This window comes from Tauraco erythrolophus, chromosome 2 (assembly GCF_009769465.1).
Source record: "Tauraco erythrolophus isolate bTauEry1 chromosome 2, bTauEry1.pri, whole genome shotgun sequence".
NCBI classification, from domain to species: Eukaryota; Metazoa; Chordata; class Aves; order Musophagiformes; family Musophagidae; genus Tauraco; species Tauraco erythrolophus.
This window is the reverse complement of record NC_141466.1, coordinates 128,621,922-128,642,597: the sequence shown is the minus strand read 5'-3', so window position 1 is coordinate 128,642,597 and position 20,676 is coordinate 128,621,922. Positions and strand designations below refer to the sequence as shown.

Genomic DNA, 20,676 nt, shown 5'->3' with positions numbered 1-20,676 from the left:
TCATTCCTGACCTCCGGTTAATTTATGGAACAGATCTTCGTCCAGTGTTTCATTCTGGTCTTTGGAGCGGGTTGACAGGAAGATGTAGCCCCCAATGTACTCATGGATGATTTTGCAGTCTGCGCTCAGACACGTGAAAGCGATAGATACGTTTTGATCAAACTCGATTGCGACCTACAGAAAATACATATGGCAAAAATCAGGAACAGAGATAAGCTGCATGTGGGGAAAAAAGAGCAAGTGCGAGAGCACAGCTGGAGCACAGATACTGGGATAAAGCAATGCCTGTCTCTGCCAACCGAGAGCTGTACAGATTTCTGGGTCTGCGGGATGTCTGATGGGAGAGTGGCTGCTTGTTTCTTAATTTTCTGCTATGGCAGGGCCCTCTGGTGGTCAAAATCTTGTTGCTTGTTCAGGCAGGCAACAAAAACAGGCTTTTAACTAGTTTTTCTAATGGTGTATAAACACTGAAAAGGGCAGGAATGGCACTCCCAACTCTGTGCACTTAACCGATAATATTTAATACTGTTCATTTTTATGTGCTGACCTTAAATCTGATTTTGGGGGCCAGGTTTTGATTTCCAGCTACTGTCAGCTCTAAAACCCAGCAAACTGGGGTTAATTGCTAACTGTGGGTTCTGCCTTTTTCGTGAGGGATTTAAAGCAAATGCAACAGCATTACAGGTTCTGGCACAGGGGGTACTGCAGGAGGGTATTAGGGATTGTATTTGGGATTTGAAAGACAAACCAGGTTCCTGTATCCTCAGTCTGTAATAGACTGAATCACCACAATTTGGAGGATGATGCATGAGCTAGAAAAATGAGATTTTTACTGTGACAGAGCAGTAAACATAATGGGTTGGAATTTCCCTTTGAATGTCTGTATTTCACCCCATCAAAATCAAGGGCAATGTGTAAAGAGTAAGCTTGGTAGAAACCTTTTAAACTGGAGATCTTCTAGTTTCTGAATTTTGACTACAGACTCCATTAAGAAAAAAATCAGATTATTTAATAACATGTCACAACACATTAAAAATCTTTTCACTCTGAGGTTTAAAAAGATTTTCTGAAAGCATCCTCCAGCGTCTGAAATGTAATGACTGAATGCAGAGAGCTGTTCCAGTTTTACCTGGCGTATTTCCCAGTTGACATTCCACTGCTTCATGTTGGAGAACCTCCATGTTGTGATGGGATCTCCTGTGGCTATATCTATTCGTATTAGCCTGTTATAGGACACCCCAAGCACATCATCCTTTTTGCTTCCTTTAAATCTGGGAGAAAACCAAACAACAAAGCTTTTGAGCAGATCTGGTTTGCAGTGATTTCTGTCTAGAGAAACATTTCACCTGCCCTCCTGTGAAAGTGCAAAAGATGTGGGAAAAGTCACAACAGCCTGGGATTGAGGAGAGCTTGGACCTTTCTTTAGAACAGTATTTGTTATACAGCAAAAATGTAGGCTGGTGAACCATGGCATAAGATGTAAAATAATCGGGCAGGTAGATCAGGTTGAAATCTTTCCAATTAATTGTTTTCTGCTAAAAAATACTGTTCTGCCAAAATGCATGAATTTGCTTATATTTTTACTGGAAAAAAGTCAACAATAATTTTCCTTGCTTCATTTCACTAATGTTGAAACATGTTCTTCTAGTTATATTCACCCAAACTATATAAACATATCAAAATGTATTTAATATTTTATATTATATATCACCATTAACTTATTGGGACAAGTGAGTTAGCAATATATGCATGTTTCTGAGTATAAATCACATTACAAAAACATTGAGACATTTTAACATTTTGACCCTCTTCCGATTAGAGATGAAAAATAAATATACAAGTCTCAGGACTTTTGGGGGACAGACATTTCTGAGTTGGAAATAGCTAGGAAAAGATTACTCTGGTAAAGAAACTACCTTCCTCTACTCTCATGCTGAAAGCTTGAAGAAATCTCATCTGACTGCTGTTAATATTTTCAATATTTTTGATCCTGTTTCTGAACCTTCTCTCCTTAGATGAAGCTTTAACTTCCTTGTGACCTGGACCACAATTTGTGCCTCAACTCCCTCACTGAGATACTGCCCATCACTTCTTAGAAATTCACCACAAGATGTTTTGCTGACATTAAAAAATGCACTTTGGGTGTTGGTTTGTTTGTTTAACAGAATTAGTGGTGACAGATGGGGCAAAACATCTATATCCATGTTAGAAAATTAAATAGGGATGGAACATTCCCAGGCACTGAACTCCTGCTCATTTCAATTGCTAGAAGAGTCCCAGGCAGAATTCTGGCTGCAACCAAGCAGTGCTTTCTCAAATGACTCCCAGGTACTGCTCAGGAACTGGAACATCCTCCTTGGATGGATGATCTGGTAGTTCACATGAGGCTACTGGGTTTTGGGAAGTCAGAGTTTAATAGTACAGATGTGGGCTGTTCTATGCCAGCTGGCCTCTGTGCCAGAGACTGGTTCCCAGCTCATTCCAGTTATACCACAGATAGATTCCTAAGTAGCCCTGGAAGAGGTGTTAAGCACAAATTAAGGAAGGTGCCTCCAAATACAGTTGTGTCAGTAATTTTCAGGGGTTTGGTGGTTTGAAAAGAGAAAAGAGTGCAGGCCAGAACGCTGCCATGTTCAAGGTAATCGTCCAGGAAAACTGCTGTGAACACAACAGGATCTTTCTTGAGCTGACTCTTCCAGATTCACCTACAAAAGGGATCGTTTGCTGTTTTCTCAATGAAACGCCAAAGAAATTATGCTCAGAAAAAAGCATTTTATCATAAAATCTGATCCAATTTATCATAAAATCTGGTCCAAAATAAAAAAAAATTGATCATAAAATACGATCAATCCAATGAGCAAGAGTCAGAGTGAACAAATGTACTGCAAAGCTGAGAATGCCACTAAGACGCACATTTTTTACATTTCAGTGAGTTTGTGTCAGTAAGGGTTTAATCCTAGCGATGTGTGACTTCAGGCAAAGCCTGACAGGTCTGCATGAGGGCAGACATAATGGAGAGCCTCACTCCAGCAATGGAGCTTCTCAGTGCTACTGCTACAGGAAAAACCAGCAATGTGGAAGTTACAAGAATTCAAAAAACAGAGAACGTTTCCAGAAGCTGGAGTCAAAGAACTTCCTGCAAATCACCGACCATGAAGACGTTACGGCAGCTTGACATCACTGTAACAGCGTGATTACCTCACGATGTAGTAGGATAAGCCAAACTCGGGGAGGGACTGCCATGCTTGAATGAAGCGCAGCTTGGCCTCCACGAGTGTCATCTGGGATACATTTTGGTGGGCTTCCAGAATGCGAGCAGCCAACTGGGAAACACAGGAAGAGAAAAAGATTTTGGTTGACTGGAGAACAAAAACACCCCTGCTTTCACTAAATCAAACACCATCAGCTCTGACACCATGTTCAGACACTTGGCGGTCACCGTTCACGCAGAGGGACTGCAGAGAGCAGGTGGGGACAGATCCTGAGGGCAGAACAGTGCAGGAAGGTCTCAGTGTCTGGTTGTGCTGCACTGCATCTGGCTCCAGCACACTGCTCTGGAGACTGTCCTGAGCATGGGGAGGCTGAACTCTTTCGCAGCAAAAGCAGTGGACAAGGAGTTAGGTGGAGAGGAAGGAGAGGCACCCAGGCCAAGAGGGCAGGAAGACACTTATTTAAGATGTAGACAGTAACTTCCTGTCCTTAAAACCCTTCCTTTCTTACTCTGAAGAGACTCTCAGGGACAGCGTTATCAGGAGGAGAATAGGATGAGTGACTTAGGAGGCGGTGTGGATGTAGGAGGAGTACTTGGCAGAAGTGCCCAGAGACCTGTCCGTGTGTTCATTTTAGAGAAAAGGCCTGTTCCTAAATATCAAAGGGACAAATGAGTATTGCAAGATGATTCTGCTGTACGGTTTCCAAATGCTGCTTCAATCCAGCCTCACCCCTAAGCAATCGTTGGAACCTCCCATCCGCAACCATCGAGCCATGCTCAGGATACCTGCTTGGGCTTGTATTTTTTGGTGTAACGTAGTGAGACGAAGCATTCTGGTTTCATATCTGTGCTTTCTGGATCAGAGACGGCCTGGGGAGACATGGTCCAGTTCTTCATCTTTAGAAATGAAAGGATCTTGTGGACCTCAGGATGGTAAGAGCTATCGGCCATCGTTTTGCCTTTTGAGGCTAAAACGCAAGCAGCCATCCACCGAGCATATTGATTCTCCTGCAACAAAGACAATTGTTTGGTATTTTTGGACAAACCATTTATGAAGATGACTACAGCTCACACATCTTCCACTGTGCAAGGGAACCACTCTGGAGTCACTCCGCTTAATTTGCGTGGATGCGTAGTTACCATAGTACTCTTGTACGTCCCTGACTGGGCTAATTCCACTTACGGGGCTGCCTTTGAAGAATAGTTAAGTTTTAAATTTTGAAAGAAATCCAGTACTTTGGAATAGATTCTCTTGGAAATTTTATTGCACGACTATTTTCCACCTAATGAACATTTTTACACAATTTGGATTGATACATTTTGATATAATCAAAATAGATTGAAATTGAAAAAAAAAGAAGCAAGATTCTTATCACACTACTCTTGTCTGAGCGGGGAGAGTTCTAATTAAGAAAAAAAAAGAGACCAAAACTCAAACCCCAGTCCTCTGAAAACACTGAACCAAAATATTGTAATTTCTTTTTACTTTTTTGATAGTATATTCTTTTTTTTTATTTTCAGCAGGTTTACGTGGCAACTGATGATATACAGAATTAGTGTCCTTTTATCCACTCAACCTAAGTATTTGTTAGACCACCACATCATTCTTAAATTTTACTAAATGTGTAGATAATAAACTCTCTGCAGCATCCTTATTTTTCTATACAAATTCCAGAACAAGACAACAGGTCTTCTAGACAATCTGCCAGTAAGTCTGGAATACAAACTTTCCCTTGTCTTATTACTCACGTTTTCGCATCTTAAATATACTTCATTCATGCCATCAGCAACAGGAATTAGTAATTTGATTCCAAACTTCTTCGCTGCAACATTTACATCTGGTACAACTTCACATCCTGGATCACAGAGAATCAGAAAGAAATGACTATTTAATTACTACAGCACTAACTTTAAGTACTGATTAATACTGAAGGATGGTACTTAATAGTTGTTTTTCTTTGAGATCAAGGATCAAGACTTTCAAAGCTCAGGCCTAATGAAAGGTTTCTGTTCTTGTTCACTGCCTGGTCTGGCTTGCCAGGGTGATGAATGCTCTGAGCTCAAAGAGCATGTTAGTCAACGTGGAAGAGAAAGGACACAAGTGCTCTCAAAACCTCTGCCTGATCTTCGGAAACGCTCAACACTTAAAATGGAGAGGAATGGATGAGAGAGGCACTTTTCGAAATCTTACCCTAAGTGATGTGAAAGCCTGGACTATACTTTCAGAAGCAACTTAGTCCTGCCAGTGGGATGTAGGTGACATCTACAACAGCTGGCCAGTTCAGGGGTCTCAGAGAACTCTGGGGACCAGGAATTTCACGTTGATGGTGCTATTACAGGCCTTCTGGATTCAGCTGGAGTCGAGGATGCCTACAGTTCCCCTTTGTGTCAAGGGACACCAAGGCCTGGTGAGGTTCCAGCCACTCTGGCTAGTTTTACCATGCATTTATCTGACCTACTGAGGATATGCAGATGGGTATGCAGAGCCATTTGTTCACAGGGGTCAATCTTCTTTCTATTTCAAAGGTTTCTTCTAGGATGAATCCTGGGCATCACTGGTTCCCTGACGCTGACCAAATGATGTCCCTGCAGGAGTAGATGTAGATGGAGGCTATATATAGTGCTGGTGTTTGCTGTATGTACACCTGGGGTTTCTCCTCCAGAAGACTTAAAGCTGGCTGTAGCTATGGAAATCCCCATGCGTGAAACAAACAAGGTCCAGAGAAGGTCTTGGAGCTGTCCCTGCACAGGTGCAACCTATGGCATTCTTGTCCACTGCATCATCCATAATCCTCTACTACCAGTGTGCATTTGCCAAGGACGGAGCTGAGTACTGCCATTTAAAACGGAGTAAAAATATTTGGAAATAAAAGTGTGGCACAGACCACATTCTCTGTCTGACTCATCTTTAAGCGAATCCAGCAGTACCTGGCATTTTACAAGCCAGGTCCAGATAATCTTGGCTTGGGCTAAGCTGGTGAATCCTTTTTGTTCAGGCCTCTTCTGCAGGTGTGGTCTGTCTGCTTAGGAGTGTCAGTAACTGAAAAATTCCCAAAACTAACTGCTACTCTGCTTGCCTTCCTGAGTCTCACAGCGATTCCTTCATTTATCCAGTTCACAAATGAAACAGAAACAGGAAAGAAAGGAAAAGAAAAATCCTACCTTTTAGGTTTAGTTTCTCAATTGGTTCTCCCTGCGCGGATTCCTTGTTTTTAAAATAAGATACTGAAGTGTCTTTAAAGACAAACCAATATGGCTTGATAGCTTTGAGTGACAGCTTCCTGGGCCTAAAAAGAAAAATCACCTTTGTTTATATTGAAAGGTACAAATTGCTAAGTCACTCACAGATATTACTGTGGGTCTGGAGCTGCTCTGAGGTTACACACGTGGCCTCAGCTGAGTTACTCATACTCGTGTCACCGTGTCCCAGCTATCCTGAGCATGGAGGTGGTTTGTACCCCAGATTTGAGCTAAATCCCATCTATGATTTCTTTATTTTTTTTCTCTCTCTTCTATGTGTTTTTTTACTTTGTGTTTTTTTTTTCCCAATTCTTACTCAAAGCTATTCCCCTCTAACAAAGACTAATTCTGTTTTTTAAAGTGAACTCAGTAGCGCTAATGTAACCCACTAGTTTGTTCAGATGCACTAGAATTGGCTTCAGTTTTTCATAGCTCCTTATCTAGAAGATTTGCACCCATAAAACTAACTGGTATTCATTAAATTGTAAGGGAGTAGAGACCATCTTTTTGGCTTTATCTGAATAGCATCTAACACAGGAAAATTCTATTCTTTCACTAAGTTCATAGAGGTTCTGTAGCACTCCAAGAAAAGGAAATAGTTTAAACCATCTTCTTCCACACGGGCAGTGTTATTCCAGCTCCTCACGCATGTAGACGGATGGATATAATCCTCATTTTAATGATTTTACTTAATTTCAATACTTTGCTAATGCAAACTGATATCTTTCACAGAGAAAATTTAAAAGTATCTACTGTGGAATTGAGAATTAACTTATAGATACTAATGGTCAGACACGATCATTGTGCTAGCCTCACCTCTCTTCAGCAAGAGACCATAATTTATTCTACTAGGAGTACACTAACAAAGTGACGAGGTGTATGGGGGGGAAATCCTAGATTCAATATATTTCAGGAGTCAAACCCAGCGGTATGAGCACTATTTTTGTAGAGAAATACTTCACAACTAGCAAAAAAAAGGTCATCAGTGAAGTTAAATAAAAAAAAATAAATAAACCCACTGTCTAGTAGTTTCCTTTAATTCTAAGATGATGGTACAAAGATGGTAGCTGTAAAACAGCAATTTATTACACCCCCTCATGCTTTCTCCAGAGCCTTTGCAGAAGTCCGACTTTAGAATCCTTTCTAGAAAATGGGGATTTTAACGTTTAAATAAAAAAATAACTTGGATTTTCAAAACTGCCAATATAGGACAAAAAATCCTCAAAAACAAGAGACTATAAATTTTTTTAGACTAAAGAAGAAATTATTTTTCTATCCCAACAATTTGCTGAAAATTGTTTTTTGAAAGCTTTTTTTTTTTTTATTTAAAATATTTAATTCTCCACAGTATTATCACCCACGTGGAAGCGGTATTTAGTCGTGTGTTAATGTGACTAAATGTGGATAAACAGTCAGCAGTATGACATGCAGAGCTTTGCATCCAGGTTTGCAATTAAGGAGATGTTTTTATAGTAGCAAAATGTTGTTGTTCCTTTAAATAAATGTTTTACACCTTACCTAGTTTCTACAATGTCTTAGTTTAGTAAGTGATTTATCATGTATCTAGGAAGTTTCTCATGATGAAAAATAACCGCTGAATGCTTTTAAAAGCAAACTGCTCTACTGCTGGGGAAAAATAAACAATCCATTGCTAGAGGCCAGTAACTGACAGGACTTAAAAGGCTTCAATTCCCTTTCATCTTAAGCCACCTTAGTAATTTGAATGTCAAATAAAATTCCTAATTGGAAATTAATAATTAACAGTTCTTAACAGTTAACAACCGTTAAAAATTTTCAGGTGCAGTTTTCAGTTCACTGACTACAAATATGATTTGTCAACAGAATGAATCTGATAAATATTTGTGCCACAGAAACCTTTATCTTCCTGAAACACGAAGTCTGTTTTGTGATAAAACGCATTACAGGCTTGAGGTCACTGCAGTCATTTAAATAACCCATAAATCAAGATATTATAGTGAGATGACAGTAACTCATTTTGATATTAGAAAAAAACTCCAGACTCCACGTTTGGTTAGAAAGGGGTAATTTGTTTGTTTCTTTTGTTTAAAAAAATAAATAAATCCCCAGGGTTGCTTTCAGAAATTCTTCTCAGGGAGAGCTGAAAGTTTTCTTGAGTTTTTCACTGGCAAAAACCAGTAAAATGGGATTGAAAAGAAAACCATAGACTCTTGTTTAGAGTTGATGATTGATGAGCAAGCACTAGGAAATATTAAAAGCGTGGTATTTTAATAAGCATGAGTGTAGCTACCCTCGCACCCCAAGAGCTAGAAAGATTTGCCGAGAATCCTACTCAGCAGCAGTTAAGAGAAAGATTCGAAGAGGGTGACATTAGGCTAGTTAAACCTATCTGCTGTATTTGTTAATTTCTAACCATAGGATCTACCACTGGATTAGAAAGAAAACCTCAAGAGATCTCTTGTATGGTTAAGCTTTTTGGTTTGTATGGTTTATTATTAGTTTTAATAACTCACCTAACTAGCCTGAGATTATCAGCAAGTTTCGGGATGTCTGTGATGTCCTCCTATCAGGAATAATTAGGAATAATTTTAGTACAATGCATTTTGTAATCGTCTGTTAACCCTGTTAAAAAATCAGGAACCAGGTAGGCTCACCAGAGTCAACGCATTTGACACAGTGAAAGCAGTTCTGGGATCTGAAAGGACATACCAAAATGTTACTTGCGTTTCCACCTTCCAGTGTCACTTCCAGATTAGAAAGTGCAGCTTCTACTTCATCTACTTCTGACTCACAGGTGAAATCTTGTGCCTCTGATGACAGTGATAACTTGCTTACATGATACTAAAATAAAACATCAAATAGTCAATGTATCAATTAGCATCCGACAGTCACAGCACATGAAAACAGCCCATCTGGTCTTCTGGGTGTTAGACGACTGTGTAAAGTTCTGCAGCACGGAACCATGTTTGTTTTTTTTTTTTCCACAAGGAAACAGGTATGTCCACTATGATCTCCAGTGCAATTACTGGTACCAGTTTCCTATTTTAATTGCCAGTGTTTGTATCCCTTCACTGTGTAATCTCCAAGGCTGACTCAGCGCTAACATTGGCATGGCGAGTACTGTCAGCTGTCAGTGCCACCCATACCAGGTGCAAACTTGGCAGCAAGGGTCTGTGGTGTTCCGCAGTGGCAGGCCGTGAATTTTTTGGCAGCTCTGTTTACATTTAAGAGGAAGGGATTTATTATTAATAAACATTTGTGCCTTATTACCTACAGGGAGGGGCTAAGCCATGCTAGGTCACGTTGAATTTCTGTGTACTCCGCAGCATCCCTACCTTCACATTGTGCTAGAGCTTTTTTCCAGCCTGTCGAGAACATATGTATTTATGTATTAGAGAGATTTTCTGGATGAGCATACGAAAGGGTAGTTGCTGGTATGGGAAGCGACATGTCATAAATAGGTTGGTATCAAAGTTACATCCTGAGAACGGTTTGCTTTAGATAATGTTAGTAAATGGTTCCATAATTGCATGTGTCAGTTTGAATAATGGGGTGGTGCTACTGAATTTACTTGGTTTAGTTGATGGATGCTGCTTATTGTTTCTCACTCAAATAGCATACCCCCAATCCAAGCAGAGCTATCAGCCTGAGCTTTGCCCTAGTCTTGTCCTAGCTTGTGTCTGCCTCCTGAGGAAACAAGTTTTGCAACTTGGATCAAGTACGTGCCTGTAGCGCAGCGAAGATCAGCATTTCTTCCTCTGTGCAGTCAACTTCTTCTAACAGGATGGCCCAACGGGCTTGTTCATATATTTGGTTTATGCGCACTGCATCATACTGTAGCAAAAACAGAACAACGTTGGGCATTAATGACCATCAAGATACAGGTTCATGGTCAGCTGCAGCTCAAGCCATAAAGGTTGTTTCCTTCCTCCCCCACCTCTGCCCTGCTGTATTTTCCCATCCTTCACTTGCACTGGCTCGTGTGATTATGCGTAGGGTCACAGTGGCTTGCTGAGCCAACAGAAAATGGATCAGGAATCCTTGGCTGAAGCAGAAGGGGAGATCAAGATATCCCCTTTTGTGGTGGTAGGCCTTGGACTGGGTTAACCGAAATGTGAAACCACACTGTGAGAGTGAAAATAACGTGACACGGCCACAGCTGATATGAATGTGACATTCAACAGCTTGCTACTGCCACAAGACAGAAACTCTTATTCCTCACTTCCTCCCTTCTGCTCTTGGCTTTTTCGGTTCTGGCTCTGCCTTTGCACTGGTTTGACATTTGTCAGATCCTGCCGTGAACTGCTTGAATTCGCTACCCATTTTTTGGTTAGTGATTGCTTCTTGTTGTCTGCTTGGTTAATAAGCTGAAGTGACTCACAGAAATATCCAAGCCCCGGAGCTGATGAAAGGTAGGTGATGGGAGGGTAAATCTTGGAACGTGACCTCTCCCAGTACTGGTGAACTATTCAGTTGCCTGAAGCTGTTTTGGGTTATTTCATCCTACAGCTCCATGGCTGGGGCAAAGAAGGAAAATGTTTGGGCTGCTGATGTTGAGGCACATACTTAAGTTTTAGTGGGGATGGCATTTCACCCAAAAATATGCCACCTGAACTAGAAAGTGCCCTTCTTCTTTATCTGAGATGCCTGAAATGAAGGAGTTTTACAGAATTTAGAGAAAATAACGTTGTGAAGGTCAAATCCTTTAAAATTCACATTTGAGCTCTTGTTGATTTGCACTGGTCAATGATCACACTTTGATTTCACTAAGTGTATCACCCAAGCTGTAAAACACTGCCTTAACATAACCAAACCACCACGACTAACTTTTAGTGCAAATAAGGCAACCGAGAAGCAACTTCAGAAAAACATTTAAGTGATTTTTGAAGACTAAGTCTTGTTTTCAAATGAGACTTAAATGTTTAACTTTTGCTGAAGTTTCAAAAGGTATTTAGTCACCCAGTCACATTGACACAAATTTAAGTGCCCGAGTGCTTCTGAGGGCTTCAGCCTAGAAAAGCTGAATATTCAGTGATGGACAGTGGAACATAAATGTCATTTTAAAGTTCATTTTCAAAAATAGCTTTACATTATGTAGGATATTGTTGGTTTAGCTTTCCCTTTAGTTTTTCTTGTGAAAAGAGAGGCAGAAAGTAAACCAACCCCTCTGGAAACCTGGATACTGTTTCTGGTGCTCTTCAGATCTCATCTTTATACTTAAGATCTCTTTTCAGGTGAGGAACGGTGATTCAGTGTCGAGGGGGGAAAAGTGCAGCCTTAGCTGAGGGGAAGAAGTAGAATTTGATCTCTGAAGGGCCCGTAACAAATCCTAGCTAAAATTCAGTATCTTTGACATGAAAGCAGGCAAACAAAGAATAGCAATAAAAACAAAACTCTTACTTTTGGATTCAAATCAAAGAACGTGTAATATTTAAAGCGTAAAAGAAGTTGATCATCCTCCAGAATGCCTTGTTCCATAAGCGATCGAGATGAATCTAGCCAGCTGCGGAAGAAAACAATCCACAGATTCATCTGTAGAGGAAAAACTGTCACACCTGCAGAGCTCCAATGTAATCGTGAAACAAAAGTGGGAACAAACAGCTCTAATTCCTGCAAGCCTGGGGAGAATTCACATAACTTGAGAAGGTGGAACATTCATATGGATTTCCAGCTTTCATTGTATAAACATAATACCTACAATCTTCCTGGTTTTCTCTTGAGCACTATTTGTCAGGAGTACTGATGAACACACTACATCAGGAGTAGATGACAGAAACTGAGCAGTAACTAGTTATGAGGAGATCTACACCAATAAGATCCTTCCTTCTTGATCTCCAGAAATGGGAGGTTCACTTAAGCCAGGACGAAAGTGTACCTGTATATTTAGAACTCCTGCTTTTCACTTCAGTATTTGGTGTTTTAGAATTCTAGCTACTTCTCCAGTGAAATACGATGAAAATATCAAAGTCACTGTGAAATGCTCCACAGATCTAAAAATGATGCTAGAGAGACCATCATCTTGAACACTTGTACCACTGAACTCCCTAGTGCTCTGTATTCCTCTGTGGCGTACAATAAGCAATGTTTGTGCTTAATTCCAGAAGCCACCTCTTTGTAGTGCATTAGAGCTCTACTGAATTTATCCACGAGTATTTCCACTTCCCATGGAAACCCTTCGGGTTTGCTATCCAAACTGTCCTTTAGCTGTGCCCACAGTGCTACTTAACTTCACTGCATTTGTCTTCATCTAACAAAGTGATTTAGTCCAGAGCCTGCACAATTACATTATTCATCACTTGAAACCGAAATTGCCAAACCAAGAATGTTGAATAAGGAAAAAAGACTAAAAAGAGTAAGTATTTCTGAAACAAAACCTAGATCAAAGCATGTTTTTAAGTATCAATATAGACATATATCAGGGGTTTGTTTTCAAATTCTGCTTTACACTTTAAAAGCTGGATTAATGCTGCCCTTGCTAAGCCAGCTAACAAAGATCTCAGAGAGGCATCTTACCCTGCATTGAGTTTGGCTTTGTCAGCTAAAGTCCGAGGCTGGTACATCTCTGCTAGTGTTTCTGGAGAGCAGTTGGGATGACTCAAGGCGAGGATGCTGCAGTTCTGCTCAGTCAAGGGACTGTCGCTGAACCAAGTAATTGTAGAAGAAGCTGGTGTCCCACTGATGGGATCATAAATGGGTGTCATGGTTTTACTATATAAACCTGGACTTGCTGCAAGTTAAAAGAGTAATGTATTATTCCAGGTTAAAACCGACTTCCGACTCAGGTAGTCTACCACCTTCCATCACAAAAGACTTTTTTTTCAAGACTGTTTACAGCAGGCCTTGTCTTTTCACAGGTGAAGTGACCTCAGGGACAGCTCTTTCTTGTTCTGAGATATCTCAGTTGTGTTGGAGATAGCAAACACATACTTTCAAGCCTTTATTTCTCCTTTTCCTTTCAGGCTGTCAAAATTGTTGAATATTTTAAGAGTGGTCCCACAGTTTCAAAGAGCGGCAGCACTTCCTTTGTGCAGGGCCACAGCTGATCACCTGTTTATGGCCTCTCTCACATCAATGGAAAGGAAAACATTTAAATAGACAACAGAAAAATACTGATATATTGGAGATTTCAGTAACTTCTTGAAGCCACTCATTTCAAGCCAACTGTGTCTCTCTGACTACCATCCTCCCTGGTTTTAATCGTGTAGCAAAGGATTTCTTCCTCTTTTGACTTGTAGTCAGAAGAATAAAATCACACTGATTTTTCATTACCTGATAATCCAGAACTCACTGGAGAGTTGCACAGGTTTAAAATATCTTCTGTAAGTGGTTCTTTGCTGTTCTTATCTTTTTTCTTTTTTTTTTTAAGCGTGTCTTCTGATTGCTTCAACAAGGAGAGTTCTTCTGACCGTCTAATATCTACAATGGCAATTCGGGAAGTGAAGCAAAATGAAACATTTGAAACTTCGCAGATTACATCCATAAAAAGCCCATGGTTGGTAATAACATTTGGGGAAGCTCCATGTTGCAATCTGAATTTTATTTTTAGCAGATTGAAAGCAGTAGCCATGGAAAATCCAGTAACGCAATGACAAGGCTAAAGACCTTGGGCTGTGAGAGTGAGTGAGTTTTGACAGTATTTAAGTCTGGTTTTGTAGCAAGCACAACTGCATTTTAGAACACCAGGGAAAAACTCTTTCTCCATAATGGGTCTGCAGTCACCTTTGAGCATAATAACCTCGGTGAAACATCTGACTTATGAATAAGCAAGAACAGAAATGGAACCACTGGATTTGAAGTTTAGGCCTTTCATTATTCACTATATTTCACGTACAAGATTCTGTCTTGGCTATACACTCTTCCCTAATGCACTGCTAATTCTGACATGTATTGTCAGTTCCAAACCTGGCACTTTGTTTCTGAAAAACACTTTTATCCCAAGGTAAGCAAATGCATTTTTGACAGTATTCACTCATGAGAAGAGTCACAGGGTTCCTGTACTGTCTCAATCTGGAAGAAAAATCTGGGTAGAAACATTTAATTCAGCCAAATGTCAGTTGAACAATTGGGGCATCGTTTTATTAGAGCTGTTAAGTGTAATAAAGACATACTATACCTTCCACAATGAACTGCTAGAAGCTGAAATTGAAAGCTGCATTGTGGTCAACCTGAGGTGGTAAATTCCTTCTGAACGTGAATGTGTTAGTGGCCTAAACTTTGAAGATCAAAATTAAAGAATCCCTAAAACTAAGGGATTCTGAAGACTGTTTGCAGACTCAACTTATTCCTGTGGATCAGGCATGCTCCAAATCCTCATCTCTGCTTGGAGGTGCACCATTATTAGAAAGAGCAGAAACGTGGGGACTCAATGTCACAACACCTTCATGGGCGTGCGTGGGGTAGCTGGGTATGCCCTGACCTGAAGAAATTTGGGCATATAAAAGTTTTGAACATTTAAAACATGTTCCTTCTGAGGTAAATACCTATTACCAATAGGCTGAGTTGAATATTATTAATGCTAGTGAAAGTAGGTGATAAATCAGTTGACACCAGTAAAATTGCCGATGGTGAAAGCTGGTGTAGGAGATTGATAAGCTCAAGCTCTTAATCAATGGCATAGAATAAGTAGGACTGAGTCCTGCTCAAGGAGGACAAGGATCCCCAAAAAAACATCAACAGGACGTTGAGTATCCAGTACTCCTGCAGCTCACGGGACGCATTTCTGACCCTGTTTGCTTCAGTAATCACAAAGACTGAGAACCACTGACATGCACTGGATACTAAAAACAAGAACAAAATAATCTATCTTTTGATCTTGAGTCAACTCAATCAAATTTCTCCTTGAGCTAAACAGTTTTGTGAGTAAGAACTCCACATCAAAACAAAGTCACCTAATAAAATGCTCCAACTCAGTTGCCAGAGGGGATTTAGCTTTACTTACTGAGAATTTTGCAGATGTCACTGACAGCTTTGAATACCACGGAAGAGAAGCTGACTTTCAGTCTCACTGTCTTCATGTTTGGCAAGCGAAGCCGCAGCATTTTGTGCTGAGTAGTAAAGAACAGCTTAGCATCTGCCTGCACCCCGCATTTATCGAGCGTCCAGTGGGTTTTCAGAAGCCAACGTTTTTTTTGCTCCCACCAGAGAGCATAGTCTGACCAATCTTGTGATATTTCTAGGAAAATACAAAATGGTTATGAATAAACTATGAAGCAAACAGGAGAATTTATTTACATTGAAGTAGCAACCACAATTCCTGAGACCTGGACCCCATTTGCTGAATAATTGTGGCAGTCACTAGGAACTAACTTTGTTTTCCCTGAAGAGTTAACCTAGATGCTGACTGTGGCACTGCCTTAACCTTGCAGATATCCAGAGGGAGAGTACATCTCCTGAATGTGATGCTATACGTGGTCCAAGGCTACTTGGATTGTGCTGGGATATGGACTAATAACAAGGGTAACCCTTTGCAACTTGATAGCGCAAGCTGAAAATCCTCCCACAAAACCTTGTGTGCCCCCGGGTGCACTCAAGTTCTTCCACAATCTCCTGGGAAGCACCACTCAACAGCTCATCTCTTTTAAGAACCAGCAATGAGTCCCTTGAAGTCTTGAAGACACACAGCTAAGGGTGTTCTCAGCTCTTCTCTGTGGCTGCACAGTTAGATGAACAAGGATGCTCACCTGAGTGCATCCCACTTAGGACAACTTTCCAGTGGCAACATTCTTTAAATAATCAAGGAAAAGAATTGTTATTTTATGAGTAAGCCCTAGGACAGTCAGGAAAGAGTTAAAAAGCTCTCTAAGAAATAAGATGACCTTCTCTACCATGCAGGATGCAGAAACTTTTGTAAGAGAGGTAGAAAGTTGTAAGGGAGGAGAACGGGCATGACACGATATGGTACAGTTAAACTTTTATTAGTCTGTGCAGGAGGGCAGGCTGGTGGGACTGACAAGGGTTGCCTACAGAAACTTCTCAGAGAAGACAGGCCTGCCAAGAGATGGCTGTCTTGTTTCACTAATATGGACTTGCCTGTTCACTTAGTTACAGATTGCTTTAAATATTATTTAATAGAGAAAACTTTTTGCCATTAGTTGAGTACTAGCTATAAAAATATTGTGAAAAATTAGTCTTCTGACCCAGTGAGAACTCCGGCTACCACTGGTTTGCTGGTGGAATTTTGTGTGTGGGTATGCAGAGAAATTGATAAAAACCTATCACAGGTTTGCTACCTGCTTAAATGCTGGAAAAGAGATTCCTTGATAAAATCACTATCTCCACGTAGAACTTTTCCATCATGAAGGATTTTCGTATAAAAATGTCCTTCCATTGAATGACAGCCTTTTGGAAAGAATATCTTGTGCATCTCTCCTTTGTTTCCTTCAAAACTCATGTCTGAAAATAAAACCTCAAACTAGCCACCTGTAAAGTCTATCTGGAAAGGGAGTTGAATAGTTAGTCTAGTCCAATTATATTTGTCTAACTGGAAAACACATCAAAGTAAAGTTTTGTTTGCATTATAGTTAGTCTAGTCCAATTATATTTGTCTAACTGGAAGATACAAACAAAGTTTTGTTTGCACTGCGATAGCACAGGGGCTTTTTTCACTGACAGGCAGGGGTTCTGGCCCCAAAAAGTCCCTGAGGCTGCAGCACCTCTGTGCTCCGGGTACCGTTACAAAGAAGTGAGGTAGTGCCACCTCAAAACGTGCAGGAGCCTCCCTCTGTAGAGGGAAAGCTGCATTTATTACTTTAATAACACTGGGTAAATTAAATAGGTCTTTACTCACCAATTCTTTCTACTAATTTCAGCATCACTCCTCCAATATGAAGGTCCCCTGTGACCCGTAGTGAAAATTCCTTTTCTACCTCTTCATGCTGATGATCAACTACCACCAAGAGCTCCCAGGAGTGGGACCCATATTCACTTGAGGAAATCATTTTGGAAAGGTCTGTGTAAGCTCTGCAAAACCAAAACAAACAAGCAACAAAGATATTTTTTCCTCCACTCCACAAACACATCTCTCCACAGTCTCAAAACACCTCCACGCTGCCAAGACTTTGCAGTGGCCTTTGCTGGAACTTCAGGTGTGTTATCTTGTTACCTCTGGACTAGACTCTGCTCTTGTGATTACTCTTGCAAGATGGGCATGTGGGATATTTTGGTTTTGTCCTGATTCCCTCCCACCAACTCAAGCGTCTCCAGCTGGATAGAGAGAGCCCAGTTTTACCCAGGTTTCCCCACTATACGATGCTAATCTGCCAGTCTGGACACCGTAAAGCCTGCAGTTGTGGGTGGGATCTGTTCTGGCAATCTGTCCAGCGAACAAAGGAATTCCGTTGTACGCTTGCAGCTGTAATTTTCACTGCAAATGAAAGTTTACAATTGCAGTTCTGCCAGCTTGGTCCCATGGCACCAAAACCAGAGAGCAGTTTTACACGTTTGAGTAGATGAGAGGGGAGACAAATAACTTTAATGGCTCTCTGCCAGAAATATCCAGGCACATAACTGCAGTTTCTGCTGATTGTCTGCTTGCACAGAGACGTAGGCACGTATCCTGTCTCAGCAAGGTGAATCGTCTGCTATCCCACCAGGCTCCTGCCAGGACAGGGAAACAGTAATCATGCCAATCCAAACTAGAGAAGATGCTAGAAGTAAAAGCTTTGGTTATCATTGTTAGAGTTCTGCTAATTACTGAAGAAGGAGCTTGTTGGGGTAAGGTGACTGATGCTGCAGGAAGGATTTGAGATATTTAACCAGTGAGAGAAGACACCAGATCAGCACTCAGCGTCCTGTCCAACTGAACCCTGAGAAACAAGCCTTTGCAGCTGAAACTTAGGCAAGAAAGAGGATGGCTTCCATTTATCGCAGACTTTCAGCAATACCTGGGAACCAAATCACTGGCAGAGACTCTGTTAAAGGTGCCATTACAGATGCTGCTTCTAACATAAAAAATAACTAGGATTTGTTCACAAAGGAGGCTAGAGGGGATGTAACAATATTAACAGGTTTCTGTAGATCCTTTTAAAAAGAAGTATTTAGTAAGTTAAAGCCCTGAGACTAAAAGTTAGGTCAAAACCAGAAAAATCAAAGCTTTATGTCACCGATTAGATAATAAAAGAGGTTTTTAGTGCCACTACTTCAGGGCAGAGCCCAGTTCAACGTTCATTCGGAGGTTCCTTTCCAGAGGTGCAAGGAGGCTATTGCCAGCCTGTTACAGCTTAACCTTCCCCAGACTTTCAGGTGTTATTCATGTTTCTTAACATCTTATGGTTTAAGAATTTCAACAGGAAGACTTTTGATATTTTCTTAAATTACATATCATGCAGTATTTGTACTATGGAGTACAACATACATCAAAGTCATCTGCTTCAGTGAAGTTCTTTTAAAATCTGTTCTCAGAATATAAGTGTTGTAGACTTGGTTCCTTGAATTCCTTTGGGCCTAGCCCACGCCTGGTATCAACCATATATCAACAATATAAAATTTCATATCAAAGGGATAATAGAAATGTGGTGGTGATGACAAATTCTGCTAATAAGGAAAAGCGATTCCAAAGGTAAAGGCAATGAGAGTATATCTGTTAAAGATTAGATGGACTCCCCCAAATGAATAACAATATAAACAAAGCAATCTGTCCAGCTCAAACCCATCCTTTTAGGGGAAAACCACCTTACTAAGGAGTTTCCCTAGAACGGTGCTGGGAGTCTGTCTCGAAATTCTAAAATCATGGTGACTTATAGACAGCCCTAACTCAGAAAACCGCAACTTCATAATCATATGACTCCAAGAGGCTAATTTAGACTGAGGAACAAATGCTGTTGTGAATTAGGTTCTCGGATGTGCCAGCCTACACCTTTTCACCAAACAACAGCTAAACCAACAAGGGTTGATACTTATCCAAGAAGTTGGGTTTGCCTTGGTAAATAAAGACATTGTGTTGGACACTGGAAAACACTACGGCTCTCCTGCATCTGGGATAGAGCTGGGATTTTGAATTTGCGCTGCTGTGCACCACATGGATTTACTACTTTAGGTGTGCATTGGACCAAAGGTACCTGGTGGAGAAGGGCTGTGACTCTCCTGAAGGCACAGTGTCCAAGACACAGCTCCTGAGATGGTCTCTCAGGCAGATGAGGCTTTCAGCACAAGGGCAGTGTGAGGTACAGAGAACATTATCGTTGCACTGTATTCGTAGCAAGACAAAAATCCTGACTTTAGAAAAGTCAAAATGCCACCAGTCACGCTGCTAAGTGTCAGTAACAGCTTTAAAAATGAATAAATCTACAGGTGGCCTCAGCACGGGAATGACGTGATGTCATTCCAGGAGACAGGTATGAAATCTGGCATGGGAACATTTTGGCCTGCATTTAGTCCACTATAAGCCAGTACAGTTACAGAAATGGAGCAGTCTCATCTGCCCTCCCGTACCAGCGAAAACATTTGGGAGCTGATCTGGATTTTTTTTTTTTTCTTTTTAAATTTAGTTTAGCTTCCCAGTCTAATTCTGCATAGAAATGCTTGTGCTGACACGGGTGAAAATGAGCAGCCCAAGGGGTGGGTGAAACTCTTCCTTTCATTCACGCTGGCTTGGAAAACCATGGCCTCAGTGCAGCTAATCTTGGCACTCCATCATTCCCTAAAGCTGCTCTCTTCCCTGCTTCCTTTTCAAACCTGGAGCTTTCAGTGTGACGATAAGAAAACACAAACAGTAGTAAATCTATCAGCGTACGCCGGACAAACAAAGCCTCGCCTCGAAAACGTGGAAGCCAAGCAACAAGGGCAACCATTTCGTATTAAAAACCCAAACCGACCCAAACTGCCAGGGCGGGCTGTGCATGCTCCATGTCTTAAAACCTTCAGTCAAGACTGGATCTGCTCCGGGAACGCGCCCCAATTCCTGGGCTCCACGTGGGTTGCAGCTGTACGGCCTGGCACAGGGAGATCAAACAGGCCAGGAACATGTCTTCGGGCTACTGCCGACTCTAGCCAGTATTTCTATGGAGCGCTTTTGTCAGCACGGCTATGGAAAAGCAGCGACTATGCTACAGATTGAGCTCTCTGCAAATTTTAGCCCTTCCAGCCCCAAACTTCGAACTTTGCCTGGAAATACAGGAAGATGTTACTCGTCCTAGAGCAGGAATAGATACACTTTAAGGTAAAGGCAGGGAAAACTCAGAGTATGGCGCTTCCCTGAGTATTTCTAGGACAAGGCGGTGCCCCGGCATCTGTCAGGCGGCAGCTGCCGG

General features: G+C 41.1%; 1 protein-coding gene across 1 annotated transcript; it reads right to left on the bottom strand.

Moving 5' to 3' along the window:
• Positions 1 to 17,382, bottom strand: FERMT1 (FERM domain containing kindlin 1). Its single transcript, XM_009980181.2, has 14 exons — positions 17,217 to 17,382; positions 15,369 to 15,602; positions 13,700 to 13,846; positions 12,944 to 13,157; positions 11,831 to 11,933; positions 10,157 to 10,264; positions 9,140 to 9,271; positions 8,944 to 8,993; positions 6,374 to 6,498; positions 4,961 to 5,067; positions 3,998 to 4,219; positions 3,199 to 3,323; positions 1,130 to 1,271; positions 1 to 174 (listed from the first exon to the last, which is right to left on the bottom strand). The coding sequence occupies exons 1-14, from the start codon at positions 17,365 to 17,367 to the stop codon at positions 1 to 3; spliced, it is 2,034 nt and encodes a 677-aa protein (XP_009978483.1). The 5' UTR covers positions 17,368 to 17,382.
• Positions 17,383 to 20,676: the final 3,294 nt, after the last annotated feature.